This window comes from Trichoderma reesei (genome assembly GCF_000167675.1).
Source record: "Trichoderma reesei QM6a unplaced genomic scaffold TRIREscaffold_39, whole genome shotgun sequence".
Classification (NCBI taxonomy): Eukaryota; Fungi; Ascomycota; class Sordariomycetes; order Hypocreales; family Hypocreaceae; genus Trichoderma; species Trichoderma reesei.
In genome coordinates, this window is record NW_006711186.1 from 1 (window position 1) to 21,053 (window position 21,053).

The window sequence follows — 21,053 nt, forward strand, 5'->3', positions numbered from 1 at the left end:
AAACTCTTAATATAATAATATAATAAATTTATAAAAAATTAATTAATTTTTATAATATTATAACTTTTAAAATTAAGTAATAATTTAATAAAAGTATAAAGTTTTTATAATAATAATATAAAAAAATATATTATTAAGCTAATAAATATAAAAAGATTTACTAATATTAGTACTATATATTAATATTACTTTTTATAATAGCTTATAAGGCTTATAGCTATAAGCCTTATAGCTTTTTTATAATAGCTTTATTATAACTATTCTTTCTTTTTATAAGCTAAGTCTTTATAGCTATTATAGCTTATAAAACTTTTTAATTTAAGACTTTTATAATACTTTTTATATTATAAGGCTAAAGTAATAATAGCTAATATAAACTTTTAAAGCTTTAACTTTTTTATAAGCCTAATATAAAAGAACTAGGCTTTAATTATACTTTATATTAAATTTAAACTTATAACTTTTAAAAGACTTATATAATATTAATATAATTATAATAATAATATAAAAGGGTATATTATTAAGCTAATAAATATAAAAAGATTTACTAATATTAGTATTATATATTAATATTATTTTTTATAATAACTTATAAAGCTTATAGCTTATTAAAGCTAGTATATAATATAAGAAAGTAAAAAAAAAAGAGAATAATTAAAGTTATAAAAAGTTAGTATATAGTTATTAATTATTACTAAGTAGTTTAAAAGTTAATTATATAATTACTTTTAAAAGTAAGTATTTATAAGTAACTATATTTATTTTTAAACCTTTTTAAAATAAAGGGATAGTTTACTTTTTTTATAATTATAATAATATTATAAAGTTATAAGCACTTTATACTAAAGTTATTATAACTTTATATATATTTAATTTAACTTTATATTAAACTCCTTTTAAAAACTATGCCTTTTTATAAAAACTATATACTATACTCTTAATATAGCTATAAGCCTTATAGCTTTTTTATAATAGCTTTATTATAGTTTTTTTTTAAAAATTAAACTTATATTAAAAAAATATAATTATAAAATTAAATAGTTTTTAATAATAAAAATAATATAATAATTAAATTAAAAAATAAACTTAAAAACTAATTATATTATTAAAAAATATTATAATCTTTTATAATAAATAAGTTTATAACTTAAAATAGTTTATTAATAGTAATTTTATAATAAAAATATACTTAATTATTTAAGGAGATTAGCTTTAAAAAATATTTAATAAAAAAACTTTATATTAAAAATAAAAGTCTTAATATAAAAAGTATTTTTATAATAAATTTAAAAAGTTAATTTAAATATAAATATAAATAAAAGCTATATATTATTATATAAAAATAAATAAATAAATAAATAAGTAAATAAATAAAAAAATAAATATATAATAAAGCTATTATAAAAAAGCTATAAAGCTTATAATTATATACTTTATAAGCTATTATAAAAGGCAGTGCTTAATATATAATACTAGTATTAATAAATCTTTTTATAAAAGCTTTTAATATAATAGTATACCTTTTTATATTATTATAATTTTACTAGTATTATAATTTAGTATAAGATATAGTTAAAGCCTAGTTCTTTTATATTAAGCTTATAAGGCAGTTAATTACCTTAAGGGTTTATATTAGCTATTATTACTTTAATATAAAGAGTGCTATAACTTAAGTTAAAGGGTTTTATAAGCTATAATAGCTGCAAGGACTTAGCTTATAAAAAGGGAGGATAGTTATAATAAAGCTGCTATAAAAAAGCTATAAGGCCTATAGCTATAGGCCTTATAAGCTATTATAAAAAGCAGTGCTTAATATATAATACTAGTATTAATAAATCTTCTTATAAAAGCTATTAATATAGTAATATATCTTTTATATTATTATAAAATAATAAATTATATAAAATTTAAATATAAATATAATAATTATTAAAATATTTAATTAAATAAATATAAATTATATATATTAATATTAATATTAGTTTAATAATATAAAGAGTTAATTTATATATTATAATTTATATTTAATTTTATTAAAAAACTTATTTTAAAACTTATTTTAAATTTATTACTTAAGTAAAATAAGTATAATTTAATTAAAGCCTAAATAAATTATAAAATTATAATTATAATTTTATTATATTTATATATATAATATTTATTTTAAAATATTATTTTAAAATATTAATTTATATATATATATAATAATAAAATAATAAATATAAATTTAGTTTTTATTTTTATTTTTAAAAAAGTAAATACCTTATAGCTTAGCTATTTACTTAAATAATATATATATATATATATATATATTATAATATAAAATTTTAAAATAAATTATTTATATTATAAAATACTTAAATATATATTTATTATTTAATATATATAACTATATATATAATATATAATAAGTTATATAATAATTAACTTCTTTAATTAGTAATTATTTCTAGTTATAAAATAGGGAATAAATAATACTTACCTCTATTAACCTCTCTGTTAAATCGAAACACTCGCGCCGAATCTCTTCTCCGAGGTCCTGAGAGGAGAACCGCCACAGCCCCGTAAAGCCCATCTCATGAAGCGCGTCTACCAGCGGGCGCATAGAGGTCATCTTGTCCTGGAAGTTTGCGTCGGAGGCAATGGTACGCAGTAGAGCGTTGGCGGCCTTTAGAGCGCTTGTGTCTTGGCTATGTGACAGTACCTCCTCTATCAACGGTGGTATTGCGCCGCATCTTTGTGACATTCATTAGTTCACCATCTCACGCACCGACGCAGCAGAGGTATACTTACAGTTGTTCAAAGACCAAGGGCCGCTGCAGGGCCAGCTCATTCAGCCATTGCAGGCTCCGGACCTGTACTCGCTCTTCAAGGTACTGGAAGTCAACCAGTTCGATAGCGGAGATGAGCAACAAGTCTCTGTCCCTTACATTATCCATCCGTTGGCGACCGGTGAGCGTCGTGATGTTGCCAGCCTCCTCCGAACCCACTCCAGCTATCCAGAGACCCTCCCTGTAGTCCTCGGGGAGCACGCCCCGTGCCGAGATCAAGGCAAGATACGGTAAAGAATCTGTCGTGGGATCGTTCTTGGCCGCGGGCGGTACAGTGGTTGCATTGGCAATCTCCACAAACGAGGATAGGACGCGGATCGCCGTTGGGCGCGTTGAAGTATCAGTGAGTCCGCGAACCAGGTAAGCGCAGACCGCGAAGTGAAAGCTCTCGTGATCGAAATGGACCCCGTAGGCATCATCCAGCGGCAATGCGGCCTCTTCGAGCTGGCCACGGCTTTGCAAAAGAAGTGGAACAAACTTCTCCCCCGTAGCACTGCAGACGGCGCCGATGTTGGTCAGAACTGCCTCAAGGAATTGGGCTGTGCAGTTGAAGAGAGAGATGGGGACAAGCCGGACGAGAGACATGGCCAGCCAGAATAGCTGAAGACCGTAGCGAGAGGACGAGGGGAGCTTGATCATCATCTTGGACAGCGATGTCACGATAGAGATCAGCATTTCGCTGTTCCCGTCTTCGCCAAACTGACCGATGCTATTGCGCAAGGCGACGAGCACTTGGTATAGCAGGTCGTCGTCCACCTCTTCTCGAGCAAGGTATCCCATTACTGCAAAAGCCCTCGGCTGCACAGCCGGGTTGTTCTGGAAGGCGGTGCTGGCAACCAGGCTCATCCAGCGTGACCTCCAACTGTTCGCCAGGTCCACCGAAGGAGCTGCAATGGAGCATATGTCAAAGAGAATGACAGTCAAGTTCTCAGTTGCTGCCAGTGCCGAGCTTGAGTCGTGTGCAGTGGAAACGGAGGCACCATCGCGCATGGGAGACGTCGTCAAAGAGAACGCCTCTCCTCGGGGTTCGCAGAGAATGTCAAGGCTTGCTTTCAGCTTGGTAAGCTTTGCCTCGTCCAAGTTGAACGCCGTGCACACTGAATGGACCGAATTGATCAAGAGCTTGTACACGAGAGAACGAACGCCGTTGTCTCCCGTGTTTGCCAGCATCGTGACAATGTGGAAGATTTCAGGCAAGAATAGCCGAGATTGAACACCGCTGTCGAATGACAGGGCAACGCAGAATTGCAGAAGAACGCAAATCTCGGACCAGACTGGGCTGTCCTGCAGATATCTGGTCGGTCTCAGTGATGAGCGATTGAGAGTCTTGCGTAGCCGGGAGAATATTCTCCCCCGAATGGTGACGGTACCAATACCAGTGACGACAGGTGCAATGACATCCAGAGACTCTTCATGAGCCCCATAGCTCAGAGCAGTCTTGATGAGCTCGTCGAGGAATATGTCGAGGAGCAGCTCGTCATTTGTAATGGATGGTAGAACAAAGTGTTGAAGAGGATAGACGAGATGTTGGTCAAGAACGATAACGTCAATCATCTTTCTCAAAAGCGTCGCGACCTTTTCTCGTCCCTTTTCGCTGTCTTGTTCGCTTGTCAAGATGTTCGTGCGAAGGCCACCAAGCCACGGTGACATATAGGCCAGGCTGAGCGGCCTTTGCTCTTCAGGGAAGCTTTCCCATCCAACGAAGAACTCCGTCAAGAAATCAGATGTCAGCTGTGGCTGCGTGCTTGCCAGGATTCTGCTCATTTCAACCACAAATTTTGTGGGATCCATGGGAATTGAAATGTCTAGTGCAGACAATTAGCATTGGCAAATAGATATGGTCGATGTGATTCGACTTGAGCTGGCCGGAGATCCTTACCTTTTGCACATGACAATCTGGAATCTGCGCTGAATTTAAAGGCCCTGCAGAGTGCTCCTAGCAAATTGTATGATGCCAATCTCAGAGCGCGATCTGGACTCAAAAGGTTGGTGAAGGCGAGGTTGAGCAATGTCCCCGGCACGTCTTGGGGACGCATAAGCCTCTCAAACGGCTTGTAGGTGCGATTCTCCTTTCCATGCTTGCTCTTGGCGCTGCGGATGGTCTGGAGCACGTCGGCCTTCTTTGGGCTGGAGAAGTACATCACAATCTTCCCACCATCCGCGCGAAGGCCAAAGGACGAGTCATCCTCTGACTGCAGTGTTGTCGTTGCTTCCTCCACGTCCCCTAGCCGGAATATGTCATTGACAGTGGTACTAAGACGGAGACCAGACAAGACCTCCTGTTTCTTGGTCGTCGTTACTTGGACAAACTGGCTTCCGACCTTGATCGCGACATCTACCTTTCCCTTTGACTTGGAAAGCCTCGTCACGGGCTGGAACATGTAGCGGGTATCTGTGACGACGCTGATAGTTTCTTTGGGAAGATGGAGCTGACTGAGGTGGAAATGAGCCTGAAGATCCTGGAGGCTTCCTATCAGGTGGTAATCCACGTTTCTCGGATGGAAAGCACTGCTGTCGCTCCTTGTAGAAACCCGCAAAAGGTGCCGAAAGCATCTCCTGCACGCACTGCGTCAGTGACGATAGCGACATTGGAGATCTGGGATATAGCAAACCTGAAAGCGCTGTTCATATTGTAAACGTAGACCCTGGTGAGATTGAGCGTCAGCTCTGAGGGGGTGAGGAGATCTAGCATCTTAAAGAAGTCGTCCTGGGGATCGTTCCGTCCATTGTAGCATGTAGCGTCTATAAAGAGCCCAAAGGGTTCATGCCAAAGCCTGCTAGCGATCTGGTCGAGCGCATTAGTATCATTCCCTTTGGCTCGTTACTCTAAGATTAAAGGCTAATCATGGCAAATGAGAGGTTTTGATGCGACGCACCACTTAGGCCAACAGCAACGGATATGGCATGTCTTGGGAAAAAGGGAGGGAAAAAGGGGGGCGGGGGCAAGAGGCAAGGACTGACCTTGAGATAGCAGTAAAGCATGGTGTCATAGTCGATGTTATCAGCCTCGATGTGCCGTAGGATTATGCAGATGATTGAGAGTCCATCCTGGAGGTGAAGGCTTAGCGTATGCTCATGTACATCTCGAGGCCTGGATTGGGCTCTGATGGGAAGTTGACAATATGCCTTACCTTGCTTTCGCCACCGTCATACACCGCACGCGACGTTAAATAAGATTCCGTGCCACGGAAGGCGTTCCTAAGCATGAAGTTCTGGAATCGAGAATACAAGGGCGGGCTATTCGTTGAGATCTGTGGGCGGTTCCATGATATGGCCAAGGGGGGTGGGCCAAGATTTGCAATGAGATTTCGCAGAGGTTCCATGGTGGGCGACCGGCCATGGGCATGCTCTGCAGGAGATCTGACATATTCTCTCCTGTCTTTGGCAACGAGGATCTGCTGAAGGTGATCCCAGTGGTCATAGAGGAAGCGATGCAACGCCACGCACGAGCCAAAATCAATGGCCTTTCTGTTACTATTGCTTTCGATGTGACTCGGCGGGATCTAACCAGCAGTTAGCTCGTCCTTCTGTAAGAAGGGAATAAGGGGGGAACAAAAGGAACTGAAAACGGAGGAGAATGGAGAGTATACACTCACTGATATCTCACGCAGGAATCCCATGACGACGTGAATGTTCTGTACTAGGAAGAGGTTGAGTGGGAACATGTAGGGCTCTTTTGTTCCGAAGAGGACATTGTTGGCCAAGTTTTGGATAATCTTCGCAATGAGCAGCAGTCCTCGCCGCATTTCCTTTGATGGCGGCGTTGGCACGAGCCCCTCGACTTCTGGAGCAACTATTGCGGGACAGAAGAACCGGAGGAAGATGAATGCGCCGACAGCAGTGTATTTGGCGTTGGGAAACCGATGTAAAACGGCGTCTGAAATCTTCAGGGAACGTGAGCGACACTACTCGACCAGCCAAAAGAAGACCATGGGGGACTCACTATGCTGCAAATCTTCCTGAAGGAAGGGGGAATATTGGCAGCAGATGCGCAGATATCGTCCATGAAAACTTTGGCAACTATCTGAAGCTGAAGCGCATTCTTTTGCAATTCTTCCTGAGTGCCGACTCGGGTCGGATCGAGCTCCAAATCCAAGTCTTGCGACGTGAGCATGAGGCGTTCGAGGACCTTATGGAGAGTTCCCTGCAAGTAAGCAAAACCTTTCCATCTCGCATAGACAGACAGCATCTTGGTCGCAACGCAGTTTCGACGTAGAATCTCCGTCTCGTTTTCTAAGCATGAGTTAGCCACAGGTCGTTTTCTGACCTTTCTCAGGGGCTCCAACAAGTCAAGGAGTGAACATGACTCACCAGTTTGCTCGATTTCTGCTCGGATAAGTGACTCAAACAACTCGAATATGAGGCCTCGCTGCTCGAACACTGTCAAAAGACAGATGGTAAGTTCATCGACTTCCGTGCTTGGACATATCGCACTCATCGAAGCAGGCAGCGATAAATCTTTTGTAAGCAGCTTGACCCGGAGTGTTAGCCTCTCCCAAAATGTTCAGGCAAAGGAAGGTGAATTAACTAACCTCCAAGAGCTCCTCGTACTTCTTACTGACAGCCGAGTCTGTCAGATTGCTGAACTCAGTCCCCTGGACGAGTATGTTGTAGAGAACTTTGACGAATGCAGTCCGTATCTCAACATTGTCGTGGTATCCGATATTGATGGAATGCTTGAGGCCAACATCGATGTTGGCGCTCAGCAGATTAGAGAGGATGGTGATTGCCAAGTCTGAATTGGAGACCACCTCATCCCGGCCAACCAGAGTGGTAGAAAGGTCTGACCTACTTGTTTCAGCAGACTCACTGTTCAAGAGAGAAAGGAACCGATTAAAGTAGTTGTGGAACATCTGAGACTTCATCTCGCTCATTCCCACGTCTGACTGACTGTCAGCGGGCTGCAGCGGCAGACGGAAGGTGAGATCTGCAAGGGATCGCAAACAGGCTTTGTCGAGGTCCTTTTGAACCCTGTTCAGATCGTCTGGCTTTCCCCCTATGCCGGCCTGGTCCGCGTGTGGTGACCGTGGTCGATCTATCCAGCCAATGGTGTACTCGAGGAGCTGGTTCCGAATATGCACGTCATCACGAAGATTCAAATGCTCCTTTCGCTTCGTCACAGCCTCGCATAATTGACAGACCCTTATCTTGACCCGTAGCGTATTCGCGGTATCGGCGATGCCGTCGATGAATTTGGCAAAGTTCAGCGTCATTAGGCCTAGGTGAACAGACGAGGCTGCGCCCAAGTCGGCTGGAATCTCCAGTCTTTCGACCAATGTCTTCAACAGCGAAGCGGCCTGCTCTGCGAAGATTATATCTGTCTCCTGAGCCTTGTCTGCCGGAGAAAGGACACCGGCAAAGAGCACGTCCAATTCTGACTCGAGAGCTTTGAACAAGGCGGGATAGAGGACTGATGATACTTCGCTTGAGAGGATCTCGCGCATAGCCTCACGAACCCTGACGTTTGCGCACGCCAGGAGCTGGATTGCTGACTTGAGATAGCGTTTGAGAGACGACTCTTCGGGCTGCTCAGACAAGGATCGATCGATCCACTTCAGATTCTGCAGAGACGGTTCCTCCAAGATGATGGGCTGGTCGGCAGTGCAAACACCCCCAAGAGAGGCGAGGAATCCTGATAAGTTTCGCCACTCTGATAGCAGTCGATCGTCGACAGAGTTGGGATGCAGCGTCGAGACCTTTTGAACCAAGTATATCCAGCGTTCGAACGCGAGTTCCCAAGCTTCCAGTATGCCTGACGTGGGAAATTGTATGCGACGCAAGAGGTTTCGAATGCGTTTCTGAAAGGCGACCAATCCGGTGAAGCGGAAAGCTGGCGAGGCAATCTCACGGAAAATATCGCCGTTACGGAGGACCGAAGCTGAGGACTTGATGGCTTCTGAGGACTCGCTGATACAAGAGCACTCTGCCACGAAGAGACCAATACAGGAAGTCACCAGCTGACAGACGTCGACGTCCGCGGAGCAGAGAGACACCAGAAGGACGGTTTCCAATTTGGACGAAGCTGCTGCCATGTCAGGCAGCTCCTTGGAAAGGCGAGTCAACTCCTATAGAGATGGAAACCCATGACTTAGCGAGGATGAAGCCGGATAAGCAGAGACAGTACGCCGATAAGCATCTTACCGGTATGTTTCTCAGCAGTGTGAGACGGGCTTTGAGGTAATCGCGCATCGTCGTCAACTCGGACAGTCTGGGGTGAACCATTCGGTCACATAGCTCTAATAGAACCTTGGAGCTGAAGAAGCGGCATTAGTCGACGCCGGCTATCGCACGAGGGCCTCATCGTACCTTCGAGTCCAGAACGTCTCCCGCAGCTCAACGATATCGGGATGGCTTTGCTCGTTGAAGGACTTGACAGCATCTGGGTGTTCCGCAAAGAGCCTCTCCGCAACTTCGGTTGCCGTCTGGCAAATCGTCTTGTTGGATGAGATGACCGTGAACATGAACGGCCCCAGGGTATCAATCGTTTGCGTCTGACGATTCAACTCATTCAACAGAGGCGTGGGCAGAGCGCCGAGAAACTTGAGGATGCTGCGCGCCATGTTTATGGTCTCGTTACCGAGATTGGCCGCCGAATCCCACGACACAGCTACACAAGTCTAACACCAATCAGCATCACCACGGGCCGGAGAAGTTAGAACTTTCGTGTGGCAAACCTTGAGCTGTGACTGAATGAAGGGGAGCGCCTCGTTGAAGAGTTCATTATATCTGGAAGCGTCTGGCTGGTTCGCAAGATGGCAGCAGGCTTGGATGACAGCGACTTTGAAACTATGCGGCGACGAAGGCGAGATACAGGTATCAAGGACAGTATCAATACACACGTCCAGGTTCAGATGCGCTAGAGTAATGAAGGCGGCAGTAATCATATTCTGGTCAAAGTGGGCAGAGGGTGAGCTGGTCGCGGAATGGCGAAACACTGCGTCCCGAACCTCGTCCTGCACGTCCATGGCATAACTGACGAGGGCCGAGTCGCTTTCCGCGCTGAAATGCCGCGCCGCACGAAGCAGGGAGATGACACAGTATCCAGCCTGCTCGTTCCCGTTCCTCATGCTTTTACGCAGCCCATCCAGGAACGACACCTTCTTCATGATATTGTTGCTCTTGGCCTCCCTCATGTTACTAGCGACCTCGAACACGTCAGGCATGAGGAAGAGAAGGGTGGTCTGGAGAGGGAAGAAGAGAGCCTTGCGTCTAGCATTGTCAGTCACGGTATGGGTCATGTCGAAGAGAGTATCCGCGCCTCCGTCAAGCCGCCTATGTAGACGGTGAAGACGGACAAACTCCTGCGGATATCGATCGATCCACCGAGCGATCAGCAGCGGCATGGTCGCAGCGACGGTGTTCTGGTATGCTTTGCGGAAGTGGAGGAAGCTTGAGCATATCTCCTGGATGATGAGGCCAAGCCTGGCGCCGTCAACCCAGAAAGAGGAAACCAGCCGCACGACGATGAGCGAGCCTCTGCCTGGATCCGGGGAGCTCCAAGTCTCCGCGTTTGCATCCGCCGCTGCGGAGACGCGGACATTGTATATGACATCCCTGAGGTAGCTAAACGAATCCGACCAACTGGAGGCCGTGACATATCCCATGAGTGTTCTGACGGGCGCTTCGACTTGGTCGAGATACGATGCAAGGCGGCTCTCGGCCTCGCGCTGTTCGCTGTGGGCATCCTGCGGCGCCTCGCCCCCGATGCTCTGATCCAGAAGCACATGCGCCGAGAGCATGTAGTTGTCGGAGATGGGTTCCAGCAGGTCCTTGAGGGCGTCGAAGATCCGGCCGACAAGCCGCTCGCCCAGGGGGTTAGACGGCAAGGTTATCTCCTTGTCGGCAGAAGCGGGCTGCGCACTCCAATTGGCAGAGCAGCAGTCTGCCGCCAAGCTCAGCACGAAGAGCTCCGACGACAGCACATGGCTGGGATGATCCGAGACGGCACTGTAGGGGCGCGCGAGCTCCTCGAGCAGTCCCACCAGCGACTCCAGTATGATGCCAATGGACGCCTTGCTCAGATCGACGAGCGTCGACCTCGTGATGTGCAGCACTTCATCCTCCAGGGGGCTTTGGCTGCTCGTTCCGGTGACGTGCGGTAGCTGCGATGCCCAAAGGGCTTATACGTTAGCCAGGGCCGTCCGCAGCGGTCGGATAGGGTGCAATTGACACGGATCGATGCTTTGCTTACCCTGCTGGATAGCCGCTCAACCAGGCAGGCGACCAGGCTCGAATCCCCAGACATGGCGGCGATCTGAGGATGTCGGAACGAGCTCGTTGGGAGTGGATGAGGCCATGATGGAAGCCCAGGGCCTGGACGTGCAGCGCGGGGTACTTTCTCTCATGTACCTTCCATACCTTTTCGTAGCGCGACCCCTGGATTGGATTGGAGATTCTGGCCCCCAGCCTGTACCTTGACTTGACTAAGGTAGGTAGGTATTGCAACTACTACAGTACTACAGCAGCTCCAGTTAGCGGTTCGATATCCCGAGGTCCGCTAAAATGAGGTGGACAACCGGGCTACTAGTATCATCAACGTCTTAGTACTAGGTGGAGGTAGTAGTACTAGGAGTAGGCACTCCAGCTACCTCTGCTAAGGTACTACTAACATCAAACCCACCAAGGGAGAGACGCTAGGTACCTCCAACGAGGTACCAACCTAGAGGTAAGCTGCTACAGCCAGCTTCAAGCCTGTCACCAGGATACATACATACTCATAGTAGTCCGCCTATCGAACCTCATTCCTCCTGGTACCGACCTCTTCATCCCACTTACTGCTCGAGGAGAGCCAAGAGCTGGCCTGTCCTTGACCCTCTTCTTCCCTTCTCCTTCTCTCTCTTCTTCTCTCTCTTCCTTTCTTTCTTCTCGCGGAGCCGCTATGCAACAATGCCGCCTCGTAGGCACGGGGCTCTAGACGACTACACGTCTGCTGTGCCTCAAGTATGTCAACCACCGCCCCAAGTGATGTGCTGCTACTCTTGTCTCATGGGCCAGCCTAACCAGAGTCGTAGATCATCTTGTCAACATCTGACTCCGACTACCTCGACCACCTCATCCCCGTGCTCAAGGATGCCACCAACTCGCGACGAACGCCGGCGCTGCTGCAGTCCCTGTCCCGCTACTCCGAGGATCGCGAGGCAGACATTGAGCGGATCGGATTGACCAAGCACGAGGAGTTCCTCGACTCGGTTCACAGACTGCAAGAGGTCCGCGAAGGCACTGTGAACCTCACCACCGAGATCCTCAAGCTCAACCAGTCGATCCAAGCAAGCACCGAGAAGCTTGCTGACCAAAAGGGCGCCCTTGTCAATACAAAGGCTGTGCGCCAGAACATCGCAGACGCGGCGGATGCCCTTCGAGAGTCCCTTACGGTGCTGCATGCCGTCAACCACTCCCACGAGCTTGTACGCCGCAAGAAGTACTACTCGGCCCTCAAGTCGCTGCAGGACCTGCAGAATGAGCATCTCGTCCCGATCCTCCAGAACCGATATGCGACCCAGCACCGCCTGGCAGATGCGATTCAGAAATCTCTCCCCGCTTCTCGGCGAGCCATATCGGAAGCGGTAATGTCTGACCTCAACACGTGGCTTTACCGAATCCGCGAGACTTCACAGTTTCTCGGCGAAGTCGCATTCTATCATACCGAGATGCGCAGATCCAGGCAACGGGCGCGGATTGAGAACGAGAAGTTCTTGGAGAACTTTAAGCTGAACTCGTCCATTGAGCTCATCTCTGATGAAAACGAAGAGTTTGACGTCTTAGACAATGAGGAGCTTCAGGTCGACTTCACGCCCTTGTTCGAGGCTCTGCACATCCACGATGCTCTCGGGCATAGCGACCGTTTTCGCTCGGAATACGCCTCTACCCGCCGCCAGCAGAAGGACCTCCTTGTCCCAACCTCGATTGATTTGCTCGCCGAGGACGGATCGTCTCTCAGCAGCTTGCTCGAGGGCATTGCAGGATTCGCAATCATTGAAAAGGCGACAATGCAGCGGGTTCCATACCTACGTTCTGTTGTTGATGTGAGTGTCGAGAGGCAATCTTGTCGCTTCGATTGTCCACGTTGTGCTAATGCTGCACTGCAGGTGGAAGAGCTGTGGGACTCCATGTGCACCGCGGCTATAAAACTCACAACAAAGGGTCTCGCAAACATTGATAACGCCGAGATATTACTCAAGATCAAGAGCGTCATTGCCCTGTTCATTCAAACCATGGAAGTACGTTTTCCCCCTCTCGAAACGGCTCGCTATACTCCAGGCAAGCGCTTACAGTGTTCAGGGCTGGGGATACTCTGTATCTGCTCTTGATAATTTCCTCCTACAGCTCTTCGACAAGTACGCCCAGCTGCTGAAGCGTCGATTCAGTGAAGACTTCCAAGAGGTTCGTTATCCAGACTTTGATCCTCTCAGACCAGTTGGCCAGGTGCTTACGAAGAATGCCACGGGCAGATTGTTTCCACTGATGACTATATGCCGATGGCGATTAACTCCCTCAGCGACTACGAAAAGGTGGTCAACGTCAGCTGGTTCACGCCAGATCGGCCTGTAGAGGAGCTTACGTGCGTTTCTTTAGTCTTATCCCCCTTTTTCTGTGACGAGCACTGGACGCTGATATACATGATAGGTTCCCCTGTGTTTTGCCGTTTTCGCAGATGTACCCGCTCTGCTGCATTGACATTCGCAATTTCCTGAACCAATTCTATTTCTTCCTTGATGATCATTTCCAGCATTCAGACATCATCGATGAGACACTCCGAAAGGTTCTTAGGGCCACCTCTCCCCAACGCTTCGCTGGCGGATCAAACATGACTAACTAGATTGAATCAGTCTCTGGATGAGCTTCTCAGTGAGAAGGTTTGCAAATCTCTCGTCGAGCGTCTCAGTTCCCAATACCTGGGCCAGATCGTGCAGATTCTCATCAATCTGGAGCACTTTGAGATAGCATGCCGTGAGCTGGAGCAGCTGTTGATCAGAGCAAGGTCGTCCACCTCGGCGGGCGGCCCCCTGAGGTTGAATGCGACGGAAGAGTTTCGCAACAATAAAAAGACAGCGGAGAAGCGAATATTCGAGCTGGTCAACTCCAAAATCGACGATCTTGTCGACACGGCAGAATACGATTGGTAAGGCCCATCTATGCGTGTTCGCGAAGAATCCATCACAGATACTAACGAACATCGTCGGTAAAGGCTGGCGAACGAGGTGCCGAGCGAACCAAGCAACTATATGCAGACGCTCACTCGCTATCTGTCCAACATCATGAACTCGACGCTTCTGGGACTGCCAAGAGAGATCAAGGAGTTGATTTACTTTGATGCTCTAAGCCACGCGGCCGAAAAGATTCTGGTCCGCTGCCCCTGTCCCCCATTCGCTTCCATCTGAATCATGTCTGCTGACCGACCTTGCAAGGCGCTCCCCCTTTCACCCGAGGTTCGACACATCAACGGGCATGGAGTCTCGGCCCTGGCCCAAGACGTCAACTATCTTACAGAATTTGTCGGGAGCCTCGAGAACGGACAGATGCTACGAGAAAATCTGGACGAGCTTCAGCAGACTGTCAATCTGATGCAGTCCGATAACCACGAGGAATTCTTTGATATCTCAATTCGCAACAAGAAATATGGCCGAGTTGACGTCCTCAATGGACCGATGCTACTCGAGAAGTATGCCGTCACCGATACACCCAAAAACCAAAATGAAATCTCCCAAAACAACACAAGAACCCTTTAGAGACACAGAACTGACAGACACATAATGTAGGCTCACTCCTACTGCGCAGCCTTCGGGGAGAGCTGCGCCACTCTCCAACTTATCTCGCTTCGCCATTATGAAATGAGGCAAACCGCCGTGTGGGGATGCCTCTCCAACCCACGAGGTATGTTGACTATTGTTTGCATACGTTTGGAGGGTTTTCCCGCATTCAGCAGTCAACCAGGAAGCAGCCCTTGGGCAGTTATTTTCACGTGCCACAACGCAATTTGACAACAGTGCCTGCCACGTTGGTGTCTGGACCCAACAGCCATTCCACCCTCTCATCGCCCAGAGCGAGGATCCTATTCAAAGTCTTCGGATGGCATGGGCGGCTGTCGGCGGCGGTTAGCAGGGCAGTGTGCTGCAGCGGAGACGGAGATGACTTCCTACCTGTTGCGGCTGCATTGCTGAATACTGGTACATGTTATCCATCTCACCATACATGGCCGCCTGCGGCTGCGGTTGTCCGTAGGCGGCGGGAGGGGCCTGGGGGACCTGGCCGGGATACATGCTGGGGGGCTGCCTGTAGTCCTGCTCAGACGGAAGCGCATGCCCGCCTATGTAGTCTGCGGTGGCCATGGAGTGGGACGACGGATGGCCGGCCGCCGGGGCCATGCCGGCGTGCTGCCCGGGCATGGGTGCCTGGCCTGCGCCGGGGACGGATTGGGCGGCGGACGGCTGTGTGTTGGTTCGTTTAGCATGTGCGGTAGCCTCCTCACGAGGGACAATGTCGATGAGGAAATCAAACATGTCGGACTTTGCGAGCGCAGAGGCAATGTCGGAGCGCTGCAGCGTGCGCCTCTTGTTTTCCTCGGCATGAATCCAGGCTCGCATGGTGAGCTCCGTGATGAATATGTCGCAGCCCTTGGCGAAGAGGATGGGCGCTTCGGCGGATATCATCTTGACTTCGGGATCGGCCTTCATGACCTTTTTGATGCGAGCGAGGGGCAGCTGATGAATCTTGTAGTCGTGCGTGTCGCTCTCCAGGTGGCTGATGGTTTGCTGCCAGTAAGTCGTCAAGATGTCCTTGTACTGGCCTGTGAGGCCCTGGTGAACCTGGAGAGGCGCCAGTAAAAGATTAGCAAACAATGCCATAGGGCCATCACATAGATGGGATAGGGAGGGAGAGCACAGAAGGAGGACATACGTTAGCCCAGGGTCCGGTGTAGAGCTCTGCCGGCGCAAAGCCTTGCGAGGCAAGCTGTCATGCTTGTGTTAGCCCAGATCGATCGGAAGGGCCGTTGGGAGAGGATACGAACTGCAGCACAGGCACCTGGAAGCAAAGGCGCATTAGTCGTTTGGTTTGGACAACTGAGAGCTGGGGGGAGGGGGGGGGAGGCGCCGTCCGCTTGCTTGAAAGACTACTAACCATAGTGTCCGCCTTGTGTGGGATCATAGACTGGCGTCGGCCGGTTATGTGACGGGTGCGTTGGCGCGGATTGGTTCTGGGATTCCATTGCTGAGCTGCGCCGGGGCGTGTGGATGGGCTGATGAGCTACGGGCTGTGGTGGTGGTGGTGATGCTGCTGCTCGATGGGTAGCTGATGAATGCAATGTGACGGCGTCAGTCCTCAGGAACCTAAATGCTTCGAGTTGCTATATGCGGGGACGGAACACACCCGTGCAACTCCGTTACTGGGAGTATAGACGGAGCTTGGTGGTTTAGCAGTAGAGCAAAGACGGCAAAGGCGTAGACAAAGTGTAGTATCCAGGGAATAGCGTGTCAGTGTAACGCAGAGAGGAGCGCAGCGATCGCGTTGTTGATTTTAGGCTCGGCCTTCTTTTGTTACCTTAGGTGATGTTGTCAGAGGTGCTTCCCAGCTGCGCGCAGCCTGTGTAGGGACTAGGATGTCTATTGGTTAGCTGAGCACTTAGCTAAGGTAAGCCATTACATCGTAGTAGTAGTATGCAAGTGGCGCAGCCAATCATCGGCGCAGCGCTGGCCGAGCTCGCTTTGCGCATATTCACTAGGTGCATAGAAAGCTTTTATTTGCGTGTTCGCATACTTGCATCCCGCCTTGCACAATGGTGGAACAAACCCGTTTAGGGTGGGACCGGAAAAACTGCTGTACCTAGTAGTGGAAAATAATCCACTTCTCTGCAGATGGAAAACCCGCTCCAGAAAATTGACCTACAAAAAGAACCCAGAAAAAAAAACTACACCTCGCATCTGGATCCTAGAAGAAGAAAAAAACTACTACTACGACAAGCCGGCTTTTCTCACCAAAGGGCGGCTTCGTATCCCTGTTTTCTCTCTGCTGCTTGTTTTGCCCAGCAATTCTAGCCATATGATGGCTGATTTTGTCGACGATGCCGTGCAGCAGCTTCTACAGCAGGCCGAGGAGCGCCTCAGCAGCGGCCGCATAGTCGCGAAGCCGAAGCAAGCGCCGACAGAGTCCAAAACTGCGGCGACGACTGCTCGGCCAGTAGGGGGAGACGATGCCAACGCATTGTTGCCTCCTAAGCAGGAGAAGACAGAAGTCCGCGTGCCGCGACCTCCGGTAGCAGCATCACAGCGGAAGGGTAAGGTAAGACTTCGGCCACCTCTTTCGAACTTACACCTTTGTTGTTTCGACATCCCTTCTCTTTCCCCGAGGATCGCTGGTATGAAGATGAAAGCTAGCCGCAAGGCACAAATGACACGGGACAATGTCCGTCTTGGACCACCGTCCCGTGGCCCCTGATTTCCTTTTATCATCATAGTTACTCTGAATACCAAAAGCGAACCCCCCCCCCTTCCCTCCTCTCATGAGCCCATGAACCAAACCCGCCCTTTCTCTAACGCATATTGGCCGACCTCCAAAATCATCGCTAACTTTGGAATGTCATGAAAAAAACAGAACACAGCAGGCGCCGAGTGGTTTGACCTCCCCAAAACCGACATGACGCCAGAGTTCAAGCGAGAATGGCAGCTGTTGCGTATGCGAAACGTCCTAGACCCCAAGCACCAGAAAAAGGCCCTGCGGGCTGCCGCCCCCGAGTTCTCCCACGTCGGCAGGGTCGTGGCCAGCCCGTTTGAGCCGCGCAGCGCCAGGCTCGGCAGCCGCGAGAAGAAGAAGACGCTGCTGGAGAGCATCATGTCCGTGCACAACGACGCAAAGCTCGACTCCAAGTACTCGTCCGTCCAGGAGAAGAAGAGAGAAGGACGAAAGGCATACTACAAATCAGTCGTTGCCAAACGACGACGGAGAAACTGAGACGATCCAGCCTACTTCCCTTTTCCATTTCTTTTTCTTTTCTCTTTCAGAACGATACCCCGGCCATACTTCAGCGCCAATTGTACATACCTATATATCTGTATAAAGCAAGCACATATAGACCCAAGTCACGAAACTCTGAATTCGCTTCAGACAGGTTATATTCCCAATTGCCACAAAAATTGATTATCAATGTTGTATATCTAGTGTCGATATGTGAAACTTCGAAGCCCCCTCCGTGATAACATATTTCTCGTTCTCATTATACCATTTTGTAGTATATATGTCATGATCATACCAAACGAGCATTTGATAAGTGTTGTAGTATCTGGCGACTTGATAGCAAGCGCTGCATGCTGCCATGTTGTGTTGAATATACCAAGATCGAAAAGAAAGGAAAAAGAAGAGAAGTCTAGCCTATTCTGCCCTCGGCCTTGGCATCTGTCGACTCTGTTAGTGCTCACGGTTCAATAAAAGTATGGTGTGCGATGAGTCTCAGCGATGAGGCAAGACTAGACACTCACCTTTGACCTGCTCAAAGACCTTGAGCATCTTACGCCGTGCTCCGAGCGCGTTTACACCCCGCTCCTCCAAGGCCTTGTCGTCCAACTCGATGAGTTCCGTCCAGTTCATGTCCTTCAGATTGTCCGTGTACTTGTGTAGCCGCAAGCTGCGAAGCCAGCTAGGAATGTCCTGAAGAAGCGTGGGGTCCGTAGGATCTTCCGGAGGCTTCGAGCTTCCCCTTCTTCCTCTCGGTGACCGTCCGCGGTTCATGTCGGAATGATCCGACAGGTATCCCTCGTGCGAGTTGATGCCCAGCTGTCCCAGCCCGACAGGAGACATGCCGCCGGCCATCAACGCCGAGCCGTCATACGCGCTGAGGAAACCGTTGTGCTGAGGTGAAGTGAAATGCGCCATGGGCCCCATATTCGACTGCATGGGCAAGCCCGGAGAGTTTGGACGAGATCGCTGTCCTCCGAGCGTGAGACCTTGCTGCGCCTGGATGGCCATTAGCTGATCGCGGTTCAGGATCTGCCCGTGCTCGTTAATCATGACGACGTTGGCGTTGGGGATGTTGATGTGCGACGGAGCAGGCATCTGGTTGTGTGCGCTGCCCGGGGCATCGTTGGACCTGGCCCGTCGGTACTTGCGAACGTCGTCCAAGGCGAAGCGGTTGTTGACTGTAGAGAGGGCCGCGAGCTTCATTGCAGTCGCGTTGGCCACCATGTCGGCCTGCGTGGCACTTGAATTCCCGGTATTGAACGTGGGTGCCATTGGAGTGTTGACCATGGACGCCCAGTTCCCGCTGCTCGCGTACGGAGACAGGATGGGCAGGTCAGGCGCGTTCTTGTCCCGCGTCAGGGTGGTTGTTTGCAGCGTAGAGTTGCTGGTCAGCTGCGGTGGCCTTGGCGACCTCAGCCCTCCGCCGGATGCCGGGGGTTGCACGAACTGGCCCATGGGCGTCTGGGACGAGCCCGCCTTGGAGGACGTCGCGGCATCTCCGCCGCTGCCCCAAGGCGACGCTGTCGAGCCAACATTTCCCTCCCTGGAGTCCGAAGTCGCACCCGCGATATTAGACCCCGTCATCCCAGTCCGGGGATCTATGGCAAGGCTGTTGCGGTTCGACGAGGGTGGATTCCCCGTCTGCTGGGTGAATTTAGCCTTTTCGGTTGCAATGGCGGCCGCAGCATCCGGAAACATGGCATTGATCGTGGAGGCATCGAGGCCAGAGTGTCGCTTGGTCGACGACATGGTTGAGTTGCGAGCGAACGAGTTTCGAGCAGAGTCGACACTGAGCTTGTTCATGGCGTCGCTCAGCCGACTGGACATTGGGTCTTGCAAAGAAGAGCAACGTTAGCACGCATAAAAAGAAAAAGGCCGTTTCGAATGGGGCTTCAAGCGCAAAGGCCTACCTTTGTCGAACGTGGCGGGAGACAGAACTCCAGACATGGGATGATTCTTGCCCATCTGCTGCAGAACCTGGATGAAGAAGCGGATCTGGACCTGGGTCGTCTGCTGCAGCAGTGCATACAGAGCGGCCGTGCGCTCGGCCTCGCTCAGGACGCGGAACCACTGCTCGATGGCGCTGAGCTCGTCCTTGAAGTCCTGGTCGAGCGTGGCGGCGGCCATTTCTTCCAGCGTCGTCTCGTACTGGTCAATGTCGGCGATCCACTGCTGGGCAATCTTGTCCTGGGAGTCAATGTCGAGGCCGGCGGGGCCGTGGCCGCCCTGCTGCGGCTGGCCGTAGAAGTCGGACGAGGGCCTGATGCGGCTGGCGGGCGAGGTCCCTGATATCGCCGCCATGTCGGCAGACGCGCGCAGCGAGCTGCCAGAGCCCACTGCCCGCGACGAGGGCGGCCTCAGAGAGGGCGCGGCATTGACCTCGGGGGTGCTGTTGCGGTTGCCGGCGATGCCAGACATGTTGAGCATGCTTCGGCTGCGTTCAAAAACGGGGGCCGTTTGAAAAGCCGCGGAAGGGGGCCAAGTGAAGGTATGTAGGTGAGGAAAAAAAGAGAAGAGGGGCTAAGGACGGGAGAACAGTTGGCGAATTCCTGCAGTATCCAGCTGAGCAAGAGACGGTTTTTTGGCGAGACACGCAGACCACGACGATGCGAATTATGACAAGCTATAACATGTTCCCCGAGCAAACTGGGTATTAGACGACCACGCGTTAGCTCTCGAACAAGAACACGTTTTTGAAGGTATGCTCTCTCTTCTTGTTCTCTCCCCTTCTGTATAATCTCACTGCCACAAACTTGACGGGGAATCCGGAATCCTCCCAGCCAGGCAAACCAGAACAGAAAGCGGGCGAGGCTCACCAGAGGGAACGCACTAGTTGTTTTAACCAAAGACTGGCGGGAGAGTGTCTGCTTCCAGGCAGGCAACGCAATTCAATCCAGCTTGCCGACCAGGCTTCCGAGAGAGATCGTATCAAACGCGCTGCCTTGGAAGAAGGATGCGGCGAGAAGAGAAACGGAGGGCGACCGACTGTGGATTGCCAGGAGCAGAGACCGACGGGGTCTTTGCGAGAGTAAGCCTAGCAAGCAGCAATAGTACTTTGGTGGCTAACTATTACTAGTAGCAGTTCTGGGCCTCGAGCGAAGCATACCCAGCCGCTGCAAGAAGGCAGTATTATATTCACGTCACAACCAGTTGGATAAACTATTTAGATATCATTCGGAGACAGTACTTTTTACAATAGTATCTTAATTTCTATATAAAATCTAGATTTCTCTTATTATATTAAAAACATATTAAGTTATTTAATTATTTTTTATT

At 48.8% G+C, this 21,053-nt stretch overlaps 5 protein-coding genes across 5 annotated transcripts; 2 read left to right on the forward strand and 3 right to left on the reverse strand.

Annotated features, from left to right (window-relative positions):
• Positions 1-2,449: 2,449 nt before the first annotated feature.
• TRIREDRAFT_82475 (ras GTPase-activating protein) lies at positions 2,450-11,091 on the reverse strand (the record flags this gene model as incomplete). Its single annotated transcript, XM_006969718.1, has 14 exons — positions 11,023-11,091; positions 9,469-10,933; positions 9,138-9,438; positions 8,973-9,084; positions 7,364-8,896; positions 7,143-7,302; positions 6,775-7,064; positions 6,428-6,715; positions 5,963-6,334; positions 5,793-5,879; positions 5,444-5,616; positions 4,711-5,387; positions 2,794-4,636; positions 2,450-2,735 (listed from the first exon to the last, which is right to left on the reverse strand). The coding sequence occupies exons 1-14, from the start codon at positions 11,074-11,076 to the stop codon at positions 2,450-2,452; spliced, it is 7,641 nt and encodes a 2,546-aa protein (XP_006969780.1). The 5' UTR covers positions 11,077-11,091.
• Positions 11,092-11,634: 543 nt separating this feature from the next.
• On the forward strand, positions 11,635-16,035 carry TRIREDRAFT_82476 (exocyst complex, sec15 subunit). Its single transcript, XM_006969706.1, has 11 exons — positions 11,635-11,771; positions 11,843-12,853; positions 12,917-13,048; positions 13,110-13,211; positions 13,280-13,389; positions 13,455-13,590; positions 13,658-13,684; positions 13,742-13,950; positions 14,017-14,173; positions 14,237-14,490; positions 14,588-16,035. The coding sequence occupies exons 1-11, from the start codon at positions 11,718-11,720 to the stop codon at positions 14,661-14,663; spliced, it is 2,268 nt and encodes a 755-aa protein (XP_006969768.1). The 5' UTR covers positions 11,635-11,717; the 3' UTR covers positions 14,664-16,035.
• On the reverse strand, positions 14,881-16,035 carry hap5 (CCAAT-binding factor; the record flags this gene model as incomplete). Its single annotated transcript, XM_006969719.2, has 5 exons — positions 14,881-14,928; positions 14,969-15,022; positions 15,086-15,634; positions 15,723-15,779; positions 15,946-16,035. 5 exons carry the CDS (start codon positions 16,033-16,035, stop codon positions 14,881-14,883), a joined length of 798 nt encoding a protein of 265 aa, XP_006969781.1.
• An 833-nt stretch (positions 16,036-16,868) lies between these two features.
• TRIREDRAFT_124202 (uncharacterized protein) lies at positions 16,869-17,856 on the forward strand (the record flags this gene model as incomplete). The annotated part of the gene is made up of 2 exons (XM_006969707.1): positions 16,869-17,105; positions 17,418-17,856. The coding sequence occupies 2 exons, from the start codon at positions 16,869-16,871 to the stop codon at positions 17,772-17,774; spliced, it is 594 nt and encodes a 197-aa protein (XP_006969769.1). The 3' UTR covers positions 17,775-17,856.
• A 330-nt stretch (positions 17,857-18,186) lies between these two features.
• TRIREDRAFT_23452 (uncharacterized protein) lies at positions 18,187-20,358 on the reverse strand (the record flags this gene model as incomplete). The annotated part of the gene is made up of 3 exons (XM_006969703.1): positions 19,688-20,358; positions 18,299-19,609; positions 18,187-18,215 (listed from the first exon to the last, which is right to left on the reverse strand). Exons 1-3 carry the CDS (start codon positions 20,202-20,204, stop codon positions 18,187-18,189), a joined length of 1,857 nt encoding a protein of 618 aa, XP_006969765.1. The 5' UTR covers positions 20,205-20,358.
• Between the last annotated feature and the right edge of the window lie 695 nt (positions 20,359-21,053).

Coding starts and splice junctions, on each gene's coding strand:
- TRIREDRAFT_82476 (XM_006969706.1), top strand. CDS start 11,718: ATGCCGCCTCGTAGGCACGGGGCTCTAGACGACTACACGTCTGCTGTG. Junction 12,854..12,916: donor ACCTACGTTCTGTTGTTGAT/GTGAGTGTCGAG, acceptor GCTGCACTGCAG/GTGGAAGAGCTGTGGGACTC. Junction 13,591..13,657: donor TCGATGAGACACTCCGAAAG/GTTCTTAGGGCC, acceptor AGATTGAATCAG/TCTCTGGATGAGCTTCTCAG.